This window comes from Pundamilia nyererei, unplaced genomic scaffold, assembly GCF_000239375.1.
Source record: "Pundamilia nyererei isolate P.nyererei 1_Seehausen unplaced genomic scaffold, PunNye1.0 scaffold00005, whole genome shotgun sequence".
Lineage (NCBI taxonomy): Eukaryota > Metazoa > Chordata > Actinopteri > Cichliformes > Cichlidae > Pundamilia > Pundamilia nyererei.
This window is the reverse complement of record NW_005187406.1, coordinates 7524471-7544802: the sequence shown is the minus strand read 5'-3', so window position 1 is coordinate 7544802 and position 20332 is coordinate 7524471. Positions and strand designations below refer to the sequence as shown.

The window sequence follows — 20332 nt, the reverse complement described above, 5'->3', positions numbered from 1 at the left end:
GAGGCAAAGCACGCTAATTTTCAATGTTTAGCACCACACATGACAGAGCACACAGCCCAGATTCATCATGCAGCGGTAAAGGTGACTAGACTGTCAAATCATCAGTCGTGCAGAGTGTCGCATAAAAAACACAGCAAAATAAAGTACACTTAAATATGCAAAACATATATAACTAAAGTGAATGGAAACAAATGTACGTAAGAAAAAAACATAAGAAATATATTTATCCTAAAACTTGGAAAATTACAGAATTAAAGCAGTCATAGCATGAAAAACAACTTAGATTTGCTAGTATTAAAATACATGCACTGCATACAAAAAAAACAACAAATATGGAATAAAATAGTTCATAAAGGTAAATATTTCCACTAATCAAAGAGCTCAGTTAAGCATAAAATACAAAACAATGAAGTGTTCAATAAACCAAAAATCTAAATATGAGAAAATAAGTAGCTTCAATTTAAACATGAATGCAGATATGCTTGTGTGAGGTGATTCAGCAGAATTGAAACAGTTGTTAGAGAAGCTGTTCATGTGCATGTCCAGTAAGTAATGCACAGAGTATTCAGGATCCACTAATTATTCACATCCATTCACCACAGCCACAGTCATTCGGATGACCTCTGCTGGCAGCAGAATCCAAACAGTGTCGATTCAAACTGGATTCAAACAGCAACACCAAAGACGACTTTCCTCGGTGAGTCATGTGGACGCATTCCAACAGCTAGCAGGATTGCACCACTTCTCTTCTCACCAGAATAACATCCTCTCTGTCTGAAAAGCCACAAAGCCAGGTATGGTAACACTGTGGTCTGGGAAGTAAGAGTTCGGCAGTGTCTCACTTCAACGCTGCAATGCTCCATGAAACACATGAAACAGGTCCCACTCTGAACTGCCATTGTTTCCTCTGTGTCTCCTCCATAATTACAGACCTTACATTCAGCAGAACTGTCGGCACAATCAGCTGGTGAAGATTATCTGCTGTCAAGAAGGGGGGAAAAGCTGTGGACATCCAAAACAAAAAGTTGCTATTTCACCTTCGTATGAGTCACAATAAGCAAGAAATATCAGTTTCATCAAGTGATCAAGTCACTAAAATGAAATAAGCAAAAAGCAAAAACAGGAGCTGCTGCTCAGCACAACCCCTGGACAAATACAAAAAATACATATATTTGCATTTGTCACATAAAGTAATGCATCCTCTGTCAAAAATGTAATACAATCATAAATACTACAAAAACTATTTTGTTGTAAACTCCTAAGACCTGAAGTCTTTCATGGCATGCATTTTTCATTTCTCTTTGCTATTTGGCTTTATAGTGTCCGATAGAACTGAGTAATGATGTGCAAAACTCTTTATTTGGTGTCTGAACACAACATTTCTCCTGAGTACAAAACAAAATGAGAAACAACAATTGCGCCCTTTTGAGCAATATGGCTCATTTGAAAGAGGAAAGTTTGTTCTTTTGTTTTGGCCACCCCAAATTTTGTTTTCCCCTTTTTTGGTTTTCGGTTCTTAGGGGTTTAATTTAAAAAAAAAGATGAAGCAATTACCAAATTGTTGATGAGTTTCACTAGTAGCATTATAGTTATTCAAACATTTCATAATGATATTGTTAACATGAATACTTTAACCACAATAATGACCATCTAATTCAAATATATGCAGATCTTCGACAACTATGAACTTACACAACCTCTTGTAGCTAAGATCACATAAATCATTGTATTCCTCTTGTCCATTTTAATTGCACAGAATAAAAAGTGATGTATGTGTGATTAAATATAACTCGTAGTCTAAAAGCATTTTCTCCGGTCAGTCAGTCAGAAGGGGCTATATAAATTCCATTACATTAAATGTACATATTGCATATATAATTCAGCACTCATAATGTTGGATGGAAAACAAATCTGAATGACAGACTAATGAATTCAACAAAAGCTAATCAATGAAACCAGACTGGATGGGTGGGTTAGAGCGACTTTAAACTTCAGATCCAAAGAAAAGCCAAAATAAAAGACACTTTGTTTTACCGTTTCCAAGAAACATCTGTTGTCTGTAAACTGAAACCACTTCAGTCTGTGACTACACGGGTGGTCGAAGACAATTAAAAAAAAATTACAACAAAACAAAACATTTGCTATGCAGTGCCTTGTATAAAGAGTCTGATGTTCAGTTCTTTTTTCAGCCATAATAAAATATTCATAAATATACAACACATAAAACACAACAACAGTTTTGTCCCAAAGACATAACAGGCTTAATAAAATATTTTCAGCCCTAAAAATGATTTGCAAGTCTTCTTGTGATGTATGTAGCAACAACCAACTCTCCTGACAAAGCAGTACCCAGCTCTGAAAAACCTCAAAGCGCCACATCTCTCACTCTCACCTCATGAAGTTTGTCATTGTGAAATCATAGCAACAACTGACTTTATCTGCATGGTGATCAGCTCTGATCTTCTCTACTCTGGACATGTGAAGCTGTTTGGTGGAACGCAGTATTTTACAAATAACTGAGAGACAAAAACAAGAAAGCCACAAAACTTTTATTTTGTACTCCTACAAAAAACGTGTCATTATATCCCCAAAGACTTTAAAACTTCCTTCATTACACTGGATAAAAGTTTGTTTGTTCCTAATTCTGTTTGTGTACAAGATCTGCATTATCAGAGATCTTTATCTTAATAACTACATAATTAAACAAAAGTTATACAGTTCAGCAGGAGGATTTTAGGTGATAGCATCTTTAAAAAAAAGATTAGGGTGTCTCAAATCGCATACGTGCTGTATATGTGCAGCCACGATGACAAGTCTGAGGCTTTTATATGTCCCAAATTCACGACAACTGTCACCTCAAGGTGCTTTAAATTGTAGACTACAGATTCTAAAATATTAAACAAACACTCGTAATGGTCAAAAGGTTGAGTGTGAAATTTTTTGAAATAATTTTTAGCTTGTTAAAAGAAGATTCACTTATGGTGACAATATCATTGTGTAGCTAACAAATGGACACAGCTGCCATGACATCACGCACCGGTTTCTGGACCACACATTTTGAACCCTCACGATTAGCATTGTTTGGAGTGCTAAGTTATTACCTACCACTAGCAAATTGTTAGCAAGCAGCATTTGTAAACTTACAATGTATGAACAAATTGTAACCAAGTGATTTGAAAAAGTCAAACGTGCAGTGATTAAGAAGTTGAAAACTATCCATAGAGCTTAAAAGAGTTTGGACCAGGTTGTAAACGTCCTGTTTAAAGGTGTACAGCTGGGCATTTTGGAGCCATGCAGCCTTAGAAACTACTGTTTTTGGAATGTGTTTGCTTGAGCCACTGCTTTGCTACCAAGCTAACATAGCATTATCTTTTTCTATGCATTGCAATTACATGTGTTTTATTATTATTTGGTGTTCATGCATGTTAAATTGTTCTTCATTATTATATGCCAGATGTAATTTCTGTTAATTGCACAACTAGCAACCCTACATTCTGTATTTACCCATAGTGCATATAGTGTAGTACAAAAACCTAGTCTTAACTCAAACATTTATCACATTAAGAAACCTTGAATTTATGAGGAATGCCAAGAAAAGTGAACATCTGCATCCAGTGTCACACCAGAAAACACAAACAACTGCAAAAATAAAATATCGTCAAAGGTCAAGGTTTCCCTTTAAAGATAATCCCCTGTCACGAAAACAAACAAAGATGTATAACTCTTAACTAATGTATTAAAAAGTCAAAAATTAGCTTTGATAACAGATTTTCAAATTGATATTAATCAGTACTTGTAACAACATTTGTTGGTACACAAGTGCCAGCTTGAATGTGGACTGACAGAATCATATAACCATTACGGGTGAGTTTAAGCTCCTAACATGTACACAGTAGGTGCTGTTGTTGTGACTAGTTTCTGCCTGACTGCTCAAAACACCGTCCTCTCTGCTTATCTGCCTGGATGCAGGACCCAACTCCAGTTATTTCTGATAATCCACAGATTGTAGGCAGCTAACAGACATTTGTTTTACGACAGATGCCAGATTCAGATAAACATTTAATTAGCAACTCATCAGCTCTGTCAAAGCTAATTACCCCAGTTTCTAGCCAAAGCCAAAAACTGCTCCTCTCGCAGTTGGTTTGCATAACAGCTGAGTCTGCTGGCTGTGACAGGATATGAGGAGCCAGAGGCAGCGAGGAGACAAGACCTGCTTGCAGTGCTGTAGCAGGAATCAGAGTGGCTAATCCAGCCATTCTGCCATGGCTGAGAGTCGCAGGTCAGAGAAGTGGAAAGAATGGGTTAAATAGAATTACAGGCTGAGAAAACATTGTACTATTTATCAGCTTGTAACACGCCTGTCATGGAAATTACTGCTAGTGATATATCTCAGCAGCACGTTTCTCAGCAGTCAGAAGGAGTGGGATGTGAGTTTTTAGGATGGGCAGTGGACACAGTCTGGCTGTGAAGTGGTTCCTGAGAGGTGTATAGTGTGAAAACAGCACAGACGTGACCAGTGAGCAGCGACAGCAATCGCCACATGATCGCAGGATTACTGACCCTCTAGTCAGATGACCATCGTGATGATTTTTGCATATGCTGGACTTGTGCGGATTGTTTGCAGCACAGTAACAAACAGAAATGGGAAGACGTCATCAAGACATCTCCACGATCGTTTGCTAATGTCGAGCTCTGGAATTAAATCATCACGTATGACTGTAATTAGAATTTGACATGCTTACACATTATACACACTAAGGCATCTCTATAACACTCAGGAGCTTCTCTGGGCTGACCTGTAACCTAGCAACCGTGTGACATCTCACACAAGCAGATGATTAAAGGTACCTTCTTTTCCATTCTGAGCATGGAGCCTTTGATAGATCCCCCCCGCCCACTACTTCGACTCCAGCATTCTCCTCAGTAGCATGCCAAGAACACTCATATAACCTACAAATATGAAATATGAATCGTCATGCTTTTTTTTAGCCTTTTGAGACCAGGGGTCTGTAGCTGGCGTAGCAGGCAAAGCCGCATCATTAACTGCTCTTAAGAGCTGATACATCTGGCTTTTCATGACACACCAGGATAGTGCTGATCTGCAGGGGCATTTTGAAGCTCATATTATTAGTCTGCACTGCAAATAAATAACACACAACTCAGCATTTATATTTTGGCAGTTAGCCTTTCCAAAACTATAACCATGAAGGGATTATTGATGTTTGTGTGTAAAAAAGCTGTTAGTTGCTTTCAAAAAATAGTCATAAGCTGACTACATTTTTCATTTGATTTATTCTTATTGAAATTCCAATTCATTCCGATACACTCTGTCCTGCTCATCTTCAGAGATTAAAAATAAAACAGTTGGACTTCTTGGTTTTCAAGACATTTCATCTCTCTGAGAGGCTTCTTCAGGTCTAGAACAATTGGTGTAGAGTCACAGGTAATAATCCCCTGGGTGGGTGATGGGAGTCAAAGAGTAAGTACTGGGCTGTGTGTGTATTTTTAGCAAATTTTAGTGGAGCTCTGAACAGAAATTATTGTGAGTTGTGATTCTTTTCCCCACAGTGAGCCAAATCACACTAAAAATCAGTAGGATTAGAATTAGAATACTCTAATCCCAGAGGAAATCATGTAAAAAAATGTATTATAATGTCCAATGTAATCCTATATATCAGTATTGCTTATTATTCCATTAATATTGCACAGCTTTTAGTCATCTTTGCACAAAAATATCTGCTAGAAATATCCACCGAAGATCTACTTTTAAATTTCTTACTTTGAGTGCATTTTAGTCTCTTCTTTTTCACTTTCACTTGAATAAAGAAGTTGAGTCAGCTTTTCCTACAATCCGCTCTAACTTTTACCAGAGTATTTTTTTTTAACACATATCTATACTTCCACTTAAGTACAGAATGTGTGTACTTTTGTCAGAGAAGGTCAGTCAGGGCCAGTTGATGGAGGACATTTGAATACATCCAATTAGTAATTTTAGAGAGGCTGTTGAGGGTTTTTGGCTTAACAGAAAAGTACAGCCGTGTATCATCTGCATACCAGTGACAGGAGATTAAAACTATTAATTAGATTACCCAGAGGTAATATATATATATATTAAAAATCAAAACACAATTGGTCCAAGACCTGTGCCATGAGAACTCCACATATGAGGGTTGCAGATGAGGACACACATTGGTTAATATGAATTCTGAACTGTTGGATGAAAACCATTTGAGCGCAGTACCAATGATGCCCACCAGTTTTGTAATCTGTTGATAAGCGTAGCCTGCCAATAAATCTAGGAAGGCTCATCTTATGCCAGCACTTATTTTTTAATACAGCTGTTTCAGTGATGTGGTTTTGTCTGTAAGATTGGAATTTATTAAGGATATTGTTTCCTTCAACTAAGGTAGTAGTAATAAATGTGAGTTTGGAAACTGTCCTGTTATCATCTAAAACAGTGGAGGAGTGGTTGGCTTTTTTAAGGTAACCTGAAAATGAATGTAGGAGGGATAATGAAAGAAAAGAAACCGAAGAAAAAGCACACATATGTGAAACAATATCGAGGAAATCTAATGTAGCATTAACCATTTAGGAGAACAAAACTTCTTCAAAGTTCAAATGTTAGGCTTAATAATTACAAAGTCCTTTGTAATCACTGGATGCATTTCCTCAATGTGATCCTTTGCCAGGCTGTCATTAGATGTCTGTTCACAGGTCTTGCTCTGTTTTGCTTTACAGTCTAGATTACAGTATTTAGCAGCTCAGTTGCATTGAGATCCTAATACTGACTTGGCTGTTACAGAAACTTCCACCCTTTTCTTTGCATATCTCTTCAGTTACGTTCTCGGTATGTTCCAGGGTTAGGATGCAGTAAAGTCTTACTCCGTGGACTCCATAATTCATCCAGTTATACATCGACACTGGGCATCACATTACACTGGCACCTCTGTTTTTGTGGAAGATGGCTTCAAAGGCTTCTACAAATTTGTATCTTCCTACCATTCTAGTAGCCACTTATGCAAAATGTTTAGTCTCGATGGCAAACTCAGTACTGAAAACTGCTCTTCGTGGTTCACCTGAAGTCTTCTTCAGGTTTTTTTTATTGCCCAAGATTGGCCTACTTCACTTTAATCATTTCTAGACTTTTAACCTGCTTATTTTATGAATCAACAATTAACAAATTATTGTCAATAGAACGTTTTTGAGCTTCTTATGACCAGTTCTTTTCCCCCAGGGAGTAAATGCAGAAAAATGGACACACACATATATCTATTTATGTTTGCGTGTGTTTATATGTGTGATTTGGGGCTTTATACATACAATTGAATTGAATTGCATAGTTAAACTGTATAACAACTCTTCATTATGTTACAAATGAACACACTTGTCAGGCATCAGATCCCAAACATAATTTGTAATTTAGCTTCATGCAGATGTGTTTCTTAGATTTATAGTGTACATAATATTTATTTATGCAATTTGCACTTCTGTCTTACACAATTTCAATGTCAATAACACTTTTGCTAATTTTAAAAAACTTAATTTTTACTTTTGCTTTTAATCACGGTTATAAATGTAGAAATTCTTGCACCCTCATACAACATGGCCTTTAGTTAGAAATCAGAAATTCTTCTTTTCTTTACTTGTGAGTTTTCACACCACTGTTAAATCTACAACTATTTGATGGCAAAATCTTCTGTGTAAGAATGCAAAGTTTGACAGATATACTGCAGCATTAGCTGCTAAGCATGACTGAGCTCCACTAAGGGTCAAACAGATAATGTCATACTACATCAGAGAATAACTACAGCACTGCTGCTGAACAGCACGCCATAAGCTATGCTACAGTGACATGACCTGTGTACCAAAGCAGGATCTATTTTCATAATGACACCTGAAGCTGTACTTTAGGAGACCAACATAAAATTCCTCGCCGTGCATCGCTACTTTTCTCTTCCTATTTCCCCTCACGTGCTCCTCGTGCCTCTGTCTCTCAGAGCATTGTTAAGGCTCTCAAATAACCAGATAAAGATGACGCTGGGGAACCTGGGCTTAGACAGCAGCAGAACAAGAAAAAAGAAAGGAAGACAGAGTTTTAAAGTTGGGTTATATCATAGTGCGTGTGTGTGCGTGTGTGTGCGTGGGTGTATCTGGGAGATTGCGCACTTTCTGCTTTGGAGATGTTTTTTTTTATTATCTCAAATGGGGAGGAGAGAGGAAGAAAGGGGTGAAGGAAGGAGGAGGAGGAGAGGGGGAGAGAGTAGGTCTGAAGAGCTGGAAGAGAAGAGGCAGGAGTGGGGAACTGGAAACATGAGATAGGCGAAATGACTGCATATTGGCACTCAAATGGGATATATCATGGAGTATATGAAAATAAAACCACATGTGCAATCTGGAGAGGCAAGATAAAGCATTTTTATTCTGCAACTTTTCTGGAAGAAAGTACAAATGAATAAAATATTTACACATATAAATATATTTCAAACATATATTTTGTATGTGGTTAGTTAAGATATGATTATGAGATTATGTGTGCATAGTGTAGGTAGCTCTACTGATGTGAATTCAGTAAGAAAGTGTTAAATCACCCAATAGTTAAATTTATTCTGTGATATTTTCCAACCAGCCACATCTTTTACAACACCTCCTCATACAGTGACTCACAGATACATATTTGCAGAATTTCTCCACACACAGATGACCAGTAATTAAAATGCTTCAAGCTTCACAAAGTTACATTTAAAGGTACATCATGCAAAAGATCCAACATTGCTCTTTGTGACACTTCTATATAGTCCTATATAAAATCACCAACAGGAAGTTTTTGCCACTTCCTGGTGGTGACTGTCTCGGAAAAACAGTTAAAAAAAATGTAGGCATACTCCTAATTTTAAAAGTGCCCACTGCATAGTTGTTATGCAGGGGAAAACTGTTCTTAGACAAGAACACTATTGTACAGGACTGTAAGCATGATTTTAGCCCTGTAAAACTGGACGTTTTAACATGGGAATGTATGGGACCAGCCTCAAGTGGGAAAAAATGCAGTTTTTAGCCTTTTCACCTTGGCTTCACTTCAGACAGCTGTGGAGCATGTGTGAGCATGGTGCGTCTAAAGATTGAAAGGCTGGTGGATCAGTCCCTGGCTTCTCCATGTTTCTGTTGAAATATCGTTGGGCAAGTAACTGCCCTCAGTGCATGCACTGGAATGTGTGTGCATAAATGTAAAAGTGCTGTACACTGTCTATGTGATTGGGTGAGTAGGACTTGCTTTGAGTGTTTGCAGCACTGCAGCCTCCATTTCTTCATGTTTCTACAGCAGAGCTGCTGTGGCGAGTGCTTTGAGGTCTCTTTGGGCTGGTTTTAATCTTTGCTTTTTGTTGTGGGCTTTGTGTTCACACGTAAACACTAGAGTTCAGGGATATGTGTTGGTGCATGGATTTATACTGTCAACTGGTAATTATGTGACAATGAGTTTTAGGTCCATTTATGGCCTTGCGAGAAAGTAATGTAACAAGCAGTTTAACATATTACTCTGGTAGTTAAGTAACATACTGCATTACAGTAACCAGTAATGTGTTCTTTTTTTTGAGTCACGACCTCCAACGACTGGAGGGGACATTGCTTACCACTCATACTAAAGTGCCTCCTTTACATGTGGGAACAATAAGTTTTGACTGTTCAGAGATTTGTATAACCAAATAAAGTCAATCAAATGTTTTTTAAAAAAATTACAAATAAATAATGGGACGCTTCATTTGTGTGTTTAGTTTCAGTGAAACTTTGTAAATTTGGAGTTGGGTTGCTCTAAATTTTAGCTTAGTTTTAGTTTTTCACTTTCCTGCCAATGTGCCACTTAGAATTCTTTTAGTCAAATTGGTTGAATTCTTTGTAATAGACTGAAAAAAGATGATGGTTTACCTTTCTCAACCCTTTTAAGTTGTTGGGATCTTTAAAAGGGACTTTTTTGATATCTCTTTACCAACTCTTCACATTTTTGTCAGATGAAACGTGATCCTATTTTCTTTAGGGCTACAGGTCTTCCAAAGCAGATGTTCATGTGCTAAGTTTGGAACAAGTCTTGGTTTGTCTGGGCTAAATAATATGTAATGAACCAGACTGAGTCAAGAAAATGGACTGTTTGTGGTTACCACAGAAGCTCAAATGCATTCTGCTGTTACAGAGGTAATAAATTCATGATTTATGTGAAATGTATGTGACGCTCTCCTGATAGGGAAGGCCCGGAATTATAGTTGCCGTAAATGATGACAGAAAAAAATAAAATAAAGCTCAGTGTCTCAGAAAATGATTTGGAGCTCTTCAACAGCCTGACAGGAGAAAATGTAAGAGTGTGACTGATTTACAAAATACACTAATGTGGGTTTTACATGTTGCCATTTTTCATGTGTCACTTACTTGAGAGACAGGCCTTCAAAGATGAGAAATCTCTTCTTAGATCAAAGGTATCTTACAGAAACTTTCCCCACAGGACAAGTGTCAGAGTGGTTCCTATCATCAAAGAGTCCTATGCTCAGAAGCACAAGATTGGAAATGAAGTCCTATAACCACGGGTGTCCCATAATCAGAACAGCAATCACTGTGGCCACAAGTCCCACTATAACAATAATGGCACAATCAATGACGGCAAGTTACCTTTAACAAATGCTATAATATGGGGTTCCTGTTAAAGCAATGCTAAAAACATTGGGTCTTAGAGTTATTTAGGCGGGGTAAGGTGTTTAATTTTGAGTCAGTTTCTATTTTTGCAAAACTTTTGAAATGTTTATATGTAGGTGGAAAAGTAAGAACGGTCTAACTTAGCTTTCTGAAACTATCTAGAGTAAAACCAACAGAGGCTATAGCAAGAATTCCCTGAGTGCTTTGACCAATAAATCTACCTTTTCATTTGTTATTCCCAAATACTAACACATCTCATATATGTCCATTGACATTTGAACCATTCCCTCTTTCAGGATTATTAGCGCGTTCATCTTAAACCATTCTAGATCTGTAGAAGAAGAGCCACGCCAGCTAAGGTCCACTTGGAGGGGTTTTCTTTGGTCTTCAGGTTAAAGGTCCATACGTATGTGGGTCCCCTCTGACGAGTCTTATAAACAGGGCACTGGTAGAGGTTTCTGTTGTCCCATTTGTCCACTGGGATAGCCTTGATGAACATGACCGGCATGGTTGGGGTGAGCTCTTTGAGACGGGCATCCACAATCAGGCCAGTCTGAAAGAAAAATAAATAAAGAAGGAAAGTCGGGGAGATGGGAAGGAGAGGGAGGGTGTGAAGGAGGAATGACAAGCCAATCAACCACAGACAGGAACATTTCACAGAACTGAAGAAGTTATAAATTAGTTTGAGGTTTGAGGAAGCTTTGCTCAGATGCTGTGCTTGCCATTGAGCCTCCATTTAATAATCATTTCGTGCCAGAGCAAAGAAAAGAAAAGAAAAGAAAAGAAAAGAAAAGAAAAGAAAAGAAAAGAAAAGAAAAGAAAAGAAAAGAAGCTGTTTGACTAATCTTGGATGGCACAAGCAGAGTTAGAGTTTGTTAAACACAGTTTTGTGGCACCCTTGAAAAGTGGTGAAAGTCAAGAGAGTCTGAGCTGAAGTCGAGCTACCCTGTCTTAGTATACACACTCTCTAAACAGTGGGAAACAGAGTGGTCTGTCTCGCTAATTAATCCTCCTACAATTAGCTCCTGACAAACAGAAGTTTCTCCATGCATGCACAGTGACTTTCAGGAATGAATGTAAATCCTGATGACTTTGGAAAGCAAAGAGGACAAAGCCCGGACTGCATCTGCAATTCCTACAACACTTTAAAGAGTTGCTAAGTACCAATAACCTTATATCTGTTTCGGGTAAATAACAATGATGAGGATCCTAAAGTGAGCAAGTCATTATGGTAAAAATGGTAAATGGCCTGTATTTGTATAACGCTTTACTTAGTCCCTAAGGACCCCAAAGCACTTTACACTACATTCACACACACTGGTGATGGCAAGCTACATTGTAGCCACAGCTGCCCTGGGGCGCACTGACAGAGGCGAGGCTGCCGGACACTGGCGCCACCGGGCCCTCTGACCACCACCAGTAGGCAAAGGGTGAAGCGTCTTGCCCAAGGACACAACGACCCAGACTGTCCGAGCCGGGGCTCGAACCGGCAACCTTCCAATTACAAGACAACCTGCCAACTCTTGAGCCACGATTGCCCAATTATAAATTGTCCTAATGATGCTGTGTCTACACTCTTACTACACTAGCGAATATCCATTTTGATCGTGTGCTCACACAACATATTGAAAGAATCAAGTACATCACAAAGCAGGACATCAATAAGTAGTGTCCATCACAAACACAAATCATTTCAAAGGACATATCTGGATATTCTGTGATTCCACATGCAATACATGATGTCTGAACCATCTCTGAATAAAATGTAAGGTTCATTAATATAGATTAGGTTTAATATAAATCTTTGACTTTAATGGCTGCACAGAGCATTGTCCAAACGGAGCGCTGCATACTCGCCTATTCACACTCTGCTACTCCCTGCCAGTGGCACAGAACTGGCCCTGGGGCTGAGAGGAGAATGAGTAGGAGGAGAAGAGTTGTGTGAGTGGAAGCCACCCAGCCTGTAGGGCTGCCTGTCTATTTGCCTGTGCCTCCAACTTTAATGAAGAAAAAAGGAACCACTCCTCCAAAGGGTGATCTCAGTGCTCAAGTGCACACTCTGCACATTCCCTAATTAAGAAGTCTAGTGGGATGCACCTTGAAAGCTGGGCACATATGCAGAGCTTGAATGTATAGAGATAGAAAGAGCTTTGGGAAGCTGAGTAATGTGCTATGCCCCAACAGCTGAACACAAGCAGGATGCAAAGCAGAAAATGAAGCCACTAAGGAAATGTGAAGGTGCTTTTTTTGTGAGCTTAAATGAGGTGAGGGTCAGCTCACCTCATTTAGATATATAGTCTGAGGAGCTTGCAAGTGAAAGCGTGTTGTGTTTGTTGTATCAACTTTCTGTAGCAACTTTGCGGCACTCAGCTAAACAAGGAAATCAATAAAAACTCATGTACCTGTGTGTCCCAGCGTGCACCCTCCATGTACAACCCGTGTATGTAGGCCCCTTCACGAGGTGGAGAGCTGAAGTCCTCGCGATTCTTCTTTGTGACATCACACTGCAGACACATACTGTCCAGGGGCCACTCGTTTCTGCCGCATAACCACAAATTTCCTGTTAACAAGCCATGTGGTTTCTATCATTTTCTTATATCTTAATGCTGAGTAGCCCTACCTTCTCGCCATAGCCTGCATGATGGCTGTGAGAAAGGACTGAGGGTTAAAGAAGCCAGCCAGCCACACTGCAGAAGGTAAGCTGAAATCAGCTGACCAAGCTTCCAGCTCCCTGATCCTGGCCAGCAGGTCAGTGAACCACAGGGCCAGGCCAGACATGGAGGGATATGCCCGTTTGGTCCAACTCTCTGGCACCATGTCCAGGAAGATAGCATTCTGAAGGTTTTCCATGTCACTGGTCATGGTCAGCTCTCCCTGATGAGCGAGGGTTAAAGGAGAGAGAACAGATGAGATAAAAAAATATATACTGCTACACGTTAACGGAGTAATAAAAAAAATTCTTGTTTCATTAATTTCTGCAACAGACTGACAGTAGAGCACCTGGTGTTTTAAGCTACAATCCCACTGATACAACATTGACACCTTCCAACAAACAACCTGCATGATGATCTGCTGGATGATCTGCTTGATTTGGGCTTTAAGCAGTGTTCTCTGGATTGCACCTTACCACCAGCAGAGAGGGAAGGAACAAGGCTAAATGAAATACTAGCCACTCTTTATATCCTGTTTATCCTATTAATTCTGCAGCGTTTTCAGTAAATATCTTTCTATGAGCATAGCAAAACTATTTCTTCCTGTTGTGCATGGCTGAGGACAGTCAGGAAAGTGGTACAAAGTGGTGTTACTAGACAAAAAGGACTGCGGATAGCTGGATAGCTAAGGCCTCCGTCACACAGACCTAGAGAATGGTTGACAGTGGTGTATTTCCTGACCAGCTGGTGTGTGGTTACTAGAGGCTGTTGCTGGGTGAGGTTGGCCTCAAAGACAGTGGTATACGAAAAACCTTCCTGTGATTGCTTTGGTAGCTAGGAGACTGCCGTGGTTGCCTGTAGATTGTGTGGAAGATGCTGCCTTGCCTGCAAACACTTGCTAGCTAACACAGAGTATGCTAACTAACCACTCAGCCATAGTGAAAATTAAGAAAGTGTGATGCGAAGTTGTGCCTTTTTTTCTTCCCCACCTGTCACGTTTGGTTCTTTTGCCATCAGAATTATTGTCTAAAGGCCAAGAAAGATGCCCAACGGATTTACTTTACCAAATGGACCATCCCGGCCTTGCCGTATTGGTTCATTTGATTGACCTTTGTTTTTATTGTTTATTTTATTTTCACTTGCTACACACGGGACAGACATGACTGGGGGAAAGAAAAGGGAGAAAGAAAGAGAGGTAGGGAAAGAAAAACAGCGGGGAAGAGGAACGGTGATAAAGGACACAAAACAAAAACAAACAAAACAAACAGACAAAAAATACATAATCATCACCTGGATCACCGGTTGAGAAAGAAAAAAGAGAAAACAAGCAAAAAAAGAGCAATATAATAAACAACAACATCACGATAACCTGTGTGAATATAAAAGTAAATACTAAATATTGAATATTATTGTGCAGCACATAAGATCAACAGCTCACAGTGTGCTTTGAGGTAGGAAGGTAGGGTGTAATTTGTGTCTGTGAGCACCCGTGTGTACACCTGCGAGCATGAGCGCGCTTGTATTCAAAAGGTTCCTTCATGTAACGATCTGCTAGAGGGTGTGGGGAGCCACAGCCCCGTCCTCCAGGGCATGAAGCAGGTATGGAGGAGATCAAAACTCCAGACATCCAGAGACCCCCAGAGCACAAGAGACCAAGGAAGACCAACGACTTGCTGTCACATGGTGGGTGCAAACTGAGGTCTAGGCCTGACTTCATAAATCTACCACTATAATAAATTAAAGAACACTTCTATGTCGGCATTACAATAACAATAGGTTATCCCACATGCAGAATTCTGAGACTTATATGTGTGGAAGCCAACAGAAAAGGAAAATAACATTTGATTGTGTTCATAAGCTACAACATTTTCCTCTGTTTTGGATACTCCCTTGGTATTCCTTTGAAGTTCAGTAATTTCAAGACATTTTGCTTTAAAACAAACATGAATATGATGCAATAGAGAAGTATGGATTTACTTGTTTGAATGTGAGGATTCCATTAAAATGTTAGATATTGCAATATGAACTGCTGGTGTGACCCGACCAGTGTTTGATAGGCAGGTCATGAAACACGAAACTGCAACATCTACACAGGTATCGGCAAGTTCTGTCCCTTTGCCATAGAAAATAGATAAATCTAATTTATCCAATTTCTAACTTCATTTTTGAAAAAAAAATATCTTTCAGATAACATTATGTTGATATAGTGCGGATTTGTTGCAGTATAATCACCAGAGCTTGCTAGGCTGGTGATGTCACCATAAATGCTAATATTACTTCTATTGCCATTGTTTGCTGTACTTTATTGAACAGGCTGCTTGTGGATATGAAAAATCTGTTGTATAATTTGGCTTTCATGCTCTTCTTGATCATCTGGAAATACCCATTTTAATTAGGGCGAGTGCTCTCAGTGCTGACAAATGCTGTGTCTGTGCAAAAAACTTCTTGCTGGTTTTTGAATGCTATTTACAGGAAGGGAAAAAAGTTCCTGCTTGTCTAGCTAAACACTGGAGGTGAGACCTTCCAGCTACTTAAGGTGTTGAATGGTAACAAGCCCTTTAGAAATCAGTAAACATGGGAATAAGCAAGCCATGCCAGATAAGGAAACATGCTGTAAGATAGCCAAGAGAAGATGGCACTGATGAGTAATGAGACAGCATGCGAGTGAAAACAGTAGTGTCCTTCACCTGCTGATAGTGTAGCTGATGTATCGCTGATGTATAGATACCCATTTCTGACATAAGAATTCTTTATGAGGGTGATAAGGTTCTGTGGGTTTATCTAGATAAGTGACTTTATCATTAACCACTCCTCAAAATAATCCATCAGTTCAGCCATTTCATACTCAACCTCATAGCACTATGAAGCTCCAACACCTCAACCAGGATAACATTCTGATGGTTCCTATTTATTGAACTATAGAGGCAACATATGATTCCATTTGCTGGTACAACAGTGTACATGGCTTTTAAATCACTGAGACGATTTATTGGGGCTTGTAGGGCGGGGAGATCGAAGCCTCATAACTCCTGACAAATGCATTGACATATTTTTCCCCCTTTCTTTCTCTTTTCATTTGTTGTTAACACATGACTCAGTCAGGCTTGACACAGAGAATGCCGACATCTCATTCCTTTCTGCTACTCTGTAAGCCAGATCTCTGAGTCACTCTTACAACCGTGCTTCTGACAAACAACAAAGGAAAAGATTTAGTTATGCAGGAATACTAACTAAGCAGCCTGTTGATGTCAACAGTAGAGAATCCTATGTAAAGTGAATCATAGGTGTTGAGAATAACTGAAGCTTTTTATGGTGGGGATTCAAGTCACAGTTCACTGTTTGCCATTGCAGGTTTTTAGTTGTTGAGGGTCCTGTGCAGTATCTTGGCTGTTCCTAGGACTGCACTCTTCTGGACAGAGATCTCGAATGTTCTCTATACTTCTTATGGTCGCTCAACTCCTAGCCAAACATCTCACTGATCACTATAGCCGTGGTGTAGATCAGCTGATTTGTTCAATGCATGGTTTGAGCTCTGGAACCAGTCTCTCTCATGGTCCTGGGTCATGTGACCCAGTATTCTAGTTAGTTACTCTGTGTTCATAATTTTTTCATAGTTCTTTCACAGAGTGTCATAGTCTTTTTAGTTTACACAGTGTTCTTAGTCTCCTTAGTTTTCCCAGTTTCAGTGTTCTCTAGTGTTTTTGTCATGCCATCAGCCACAATAAAGGCTCGCTTTATTTTTGGAAACCTAGTCCTGTCTCCACCGTGTCTGCATCTGGGTCTACCTCTTCTTCACACTGGTGCATCCCGCCGTGACAGTCTCTTGGAGAAGGGATGGACTCTTTTCCATTCTGGAGTTGCATTTGGTGGAAGGAGGTGGGAGGCCTGGATATCCTACGTATCACCATTGGAGTTTTTATTACAGGACAAGACGGTTGCTTCCCCGCATCTTCGGCTTGGAAAATTGGTCCTGACTGTCGTTCAAAGGTTGCTCCATTTGAAGATATCTCTATTAGGATGAACATCAGGTAGTGGCCTCCAGCTTGCACTGGAAGGGTTTGCAAGCCTGAAGCAGTGGGAATGAGAACTAGAACCTTAGACTAGACTGGTCGATCAACGTCCCTATCCTCACGTATGGATATGGGCTTTGGGTAGTGACTGAAATAGTGTGACCAGTTGCTATCTCCTACCAGCAGGAGGCCCAGGAGTAGACCCATGTCTAATAGGTCTCTCTGCTGGCCTGGGAACACCTCAGTGAGGGACTTCTGGGCTTCCTTGCTTAGGTTGCTCATGTGACCCAGCACAGGATAGGTGAAAGAAGATGGATGAGTGGAGGAATCGATGGATGGATCTTATTTGACTTGGTAGCTACTGAATACTGTATCATAATAAAACTCAGGCTTTGTCCACAGGACATGTACAATGTAAATGTTTTTGCAAGGCAAAACACTTCCATCTCCAGTCTCATAACGGTGCATAGCCTCCCATTAACACTTCAAAGCCACTACTCACCTTAAGTCCAAGGCTTAGCTCGTGAAGAGAGCATCTGATCTCCTGGGTGAGAATGTTCATACGCTCACACTCCTGAAGCGCCACGACCTGATAGGGAGTCCTGTCCTCTGCTTTCCCTAGAAGCTCGGCCATGTTGAACTCCTCTGGGAGTTTCTCCAGTATCTCTTCCAGCACTGCATGCACCTGATAACATGGATAGGAATGTAGAAAAAAGTGAGAGGAGTGTTTCCGAGTAAGGTAGCCCATTATGCTTGTCAATATTAAAGCTAAGTAGGACAAGAAACACCAATGGTAAGACAATACTCTCCTAAGTAAACATCTGAAAAGAGATGGGTTCATCTGAGTCACATAAACTCAGTCCTGTCAATGCTGACAGTCTGAGAAACTGTTTGAAATTGTTCCATAAATATTCATGAAGACATATTTTTGCAACACCAGCTTTTTGTTTTCAATAACAGTATTATTCCTTCAGAAAATCAATGCTCACATCGTATTTTTGTGGACAAGGGGTGAAAGCTAATGTCTGTGTCCAAACTTTCCCAAGACAACCAGCAAGAGAGATCAATCAAAGGATTAGGTACCAAACTAAGGATATCAGGTCATCGTACCTATGGATTTTTTGTTTCCTGATGATTCTGAATATCTGATTTGACTTTGGCAGCTACTGAACACCCAGAATACAAAGTGGGCCTTTTCAGTAAGCCAGAAAGATTCCAAATCATAATATATTAAATGACCAATGGAAACACGGAAACACACACACACGGCAAATGTAAAGTCACAAATCAACCTTACATATATGTTTTTAGACATTTTAAGGTCAACTAATCATTGACTTAAAAATACAGATGAGAGCAAACATAAGTAAATCAATCCCAGTTAAAAGCATGCGCATATGAATTAAACATGAATGAAACATGCTGAGCAAACTTCCCTAATGGTCAGCGGTGAAATCAAATTAATGTTTTCTGTTAGAAAGGGGTTGTTGCAATTATCAAATTGTAATCATAAAGTGGTGGAAATAATTATTTGATCCCCTGCAGAATTCATAGGTTTGCTCACTTACAAAGAAAAAAACAGTCTCTAATTTTTACCATAGTTTTACTTTAAAGGAGAGAGACAGGATATCAACGAAAATCCAGAAAAACACATTTTTCTGAAAAACACTTATGAGTAAAAAGCACACCTCCACCAACATGGACCAAAGAGCTGTCTAAAGATGTCAGGGACAAGACTGTAGGCCTGCAAATGTCCATTAATCATCCTTGATTGGGAGCTGGAATGTGGATGAGCCCAAAACTACACAGGAGGAGCTTGTTCATAATCTGGAGGCAGTTGAGATCACAGTCACTAAGAAAACAACTGGTGAAGCACTATGCTGTAATCGATCAGATCCTGAAAACCACAAAAGTGATCACACATTCACGATCATCACGAGCATGTTATTCTTTGGTTTGGTTTGCCACACCGACTTTGTCCCCTATGGTGATACTAACAATCCAGAGATGTACATGTAATGTATCTAACTGTGATATATTTTTTCATAAGCCCATTCACAGGACTACATACTAGATACACAATACAGTTACTGTGATGAACTTTCCAGTTTTGTCTTTCTGTCCAATGTCATTAACTACTCCCATTTTTAACATTGTCAACACACAGTTTAGTCGACTGAATAATGGGCAATACACATGTGAATGGGGCTTTATTGATCAATTTCACAACAACTGCCAGCAGTCAATTGTTTGGTTGGGGAATACCTGTTTTTCCTTTGCAATCCGTGGTTGTCAGATGGTTGCTGACCACTCTCTGGGCTGTGTGGCTTATTTAGCTATAGTTTAGTTTATAAATAGCTTCCATAACCACGTACTTTACAGGGCACTTTTATTTAAAGCAATTAATTTAAGCTTTTACTTTTTAATGGCTCAGTCATATTAGAGCAAAAATAGGATGAGAGTCTCTTTGTGAATAGGAAAGATTTATGCATATCAGATTAATAAATTGAACTTTTTGCATTGTACATCTGACCACAAGTAGTTGAGTCAACCAACTAAGGCCTTTTCATGCTTAACCTTGGGGTAGTCACTTTTAAGTTATCTTTAAACAATCTTCAAATAGTCCATCTTGGACTAACTGTAATCATTCTCAGACAGATTAGTCAAGGTCAACATATAATTGGCATTTATTTTCCAAAACTTCGCAATTAAGTCAGTCTGAACCGATGAGCTGAACCTGTCTGTGACATGCCTTTTTGCAGTAGGGGACTTGAGTAAGCCGGTTGCCAACTCGTCTTCTCATTATATTCCTATATAAAAGTTGGAATGCCATTTTTAAGCACCAACTATGTCACTATCTGTGAATGAATTTCTGATTCTAATCTTCTGGGATTCTAAATGTAAGCAGTTAATGTGAATTCCTTTTTCATGTGAATTTCCGTGTACAGTGGGGCAAAAAAGTATTTAGTCAGCCACCGATTGTGCAAGTTCCCCCAC

At 39.4% G+C, this 20332-nt stretch overlaps 1 protein-coding gene across 1 annotated transcript in view; it reads right to left on the bottom strand.

Annotated features, from left to right (window-relative positions):
* Positions 1–10999: 10999 nt before the first annotated feature.
* Positions 11000–20332, bottom strand: part of dnah9 (dynein, axonemal, heavy chain 9) — a 164659-nt gene continuing 155326 nt past the window's right edge. The window contains exons 75-78 of the mRNA XM_013913056.1: positions 17838–18020; positions 13295–13548; positions 13077–13212; positions 11000–11227 (exon numbers count right to left, since the gene is read on the bottom strand). Coding sequence (XP_013768510.1) covers positions 11000–11227; positions 13077–13212; positions 13295–13548; positions 17838–18020 — 801 coding nt within the window. The remainder of the gene's footprint in view (positions 11228–13076; positions 13213–13294; positions 13549–17837; positions 18021–20332) is intronic.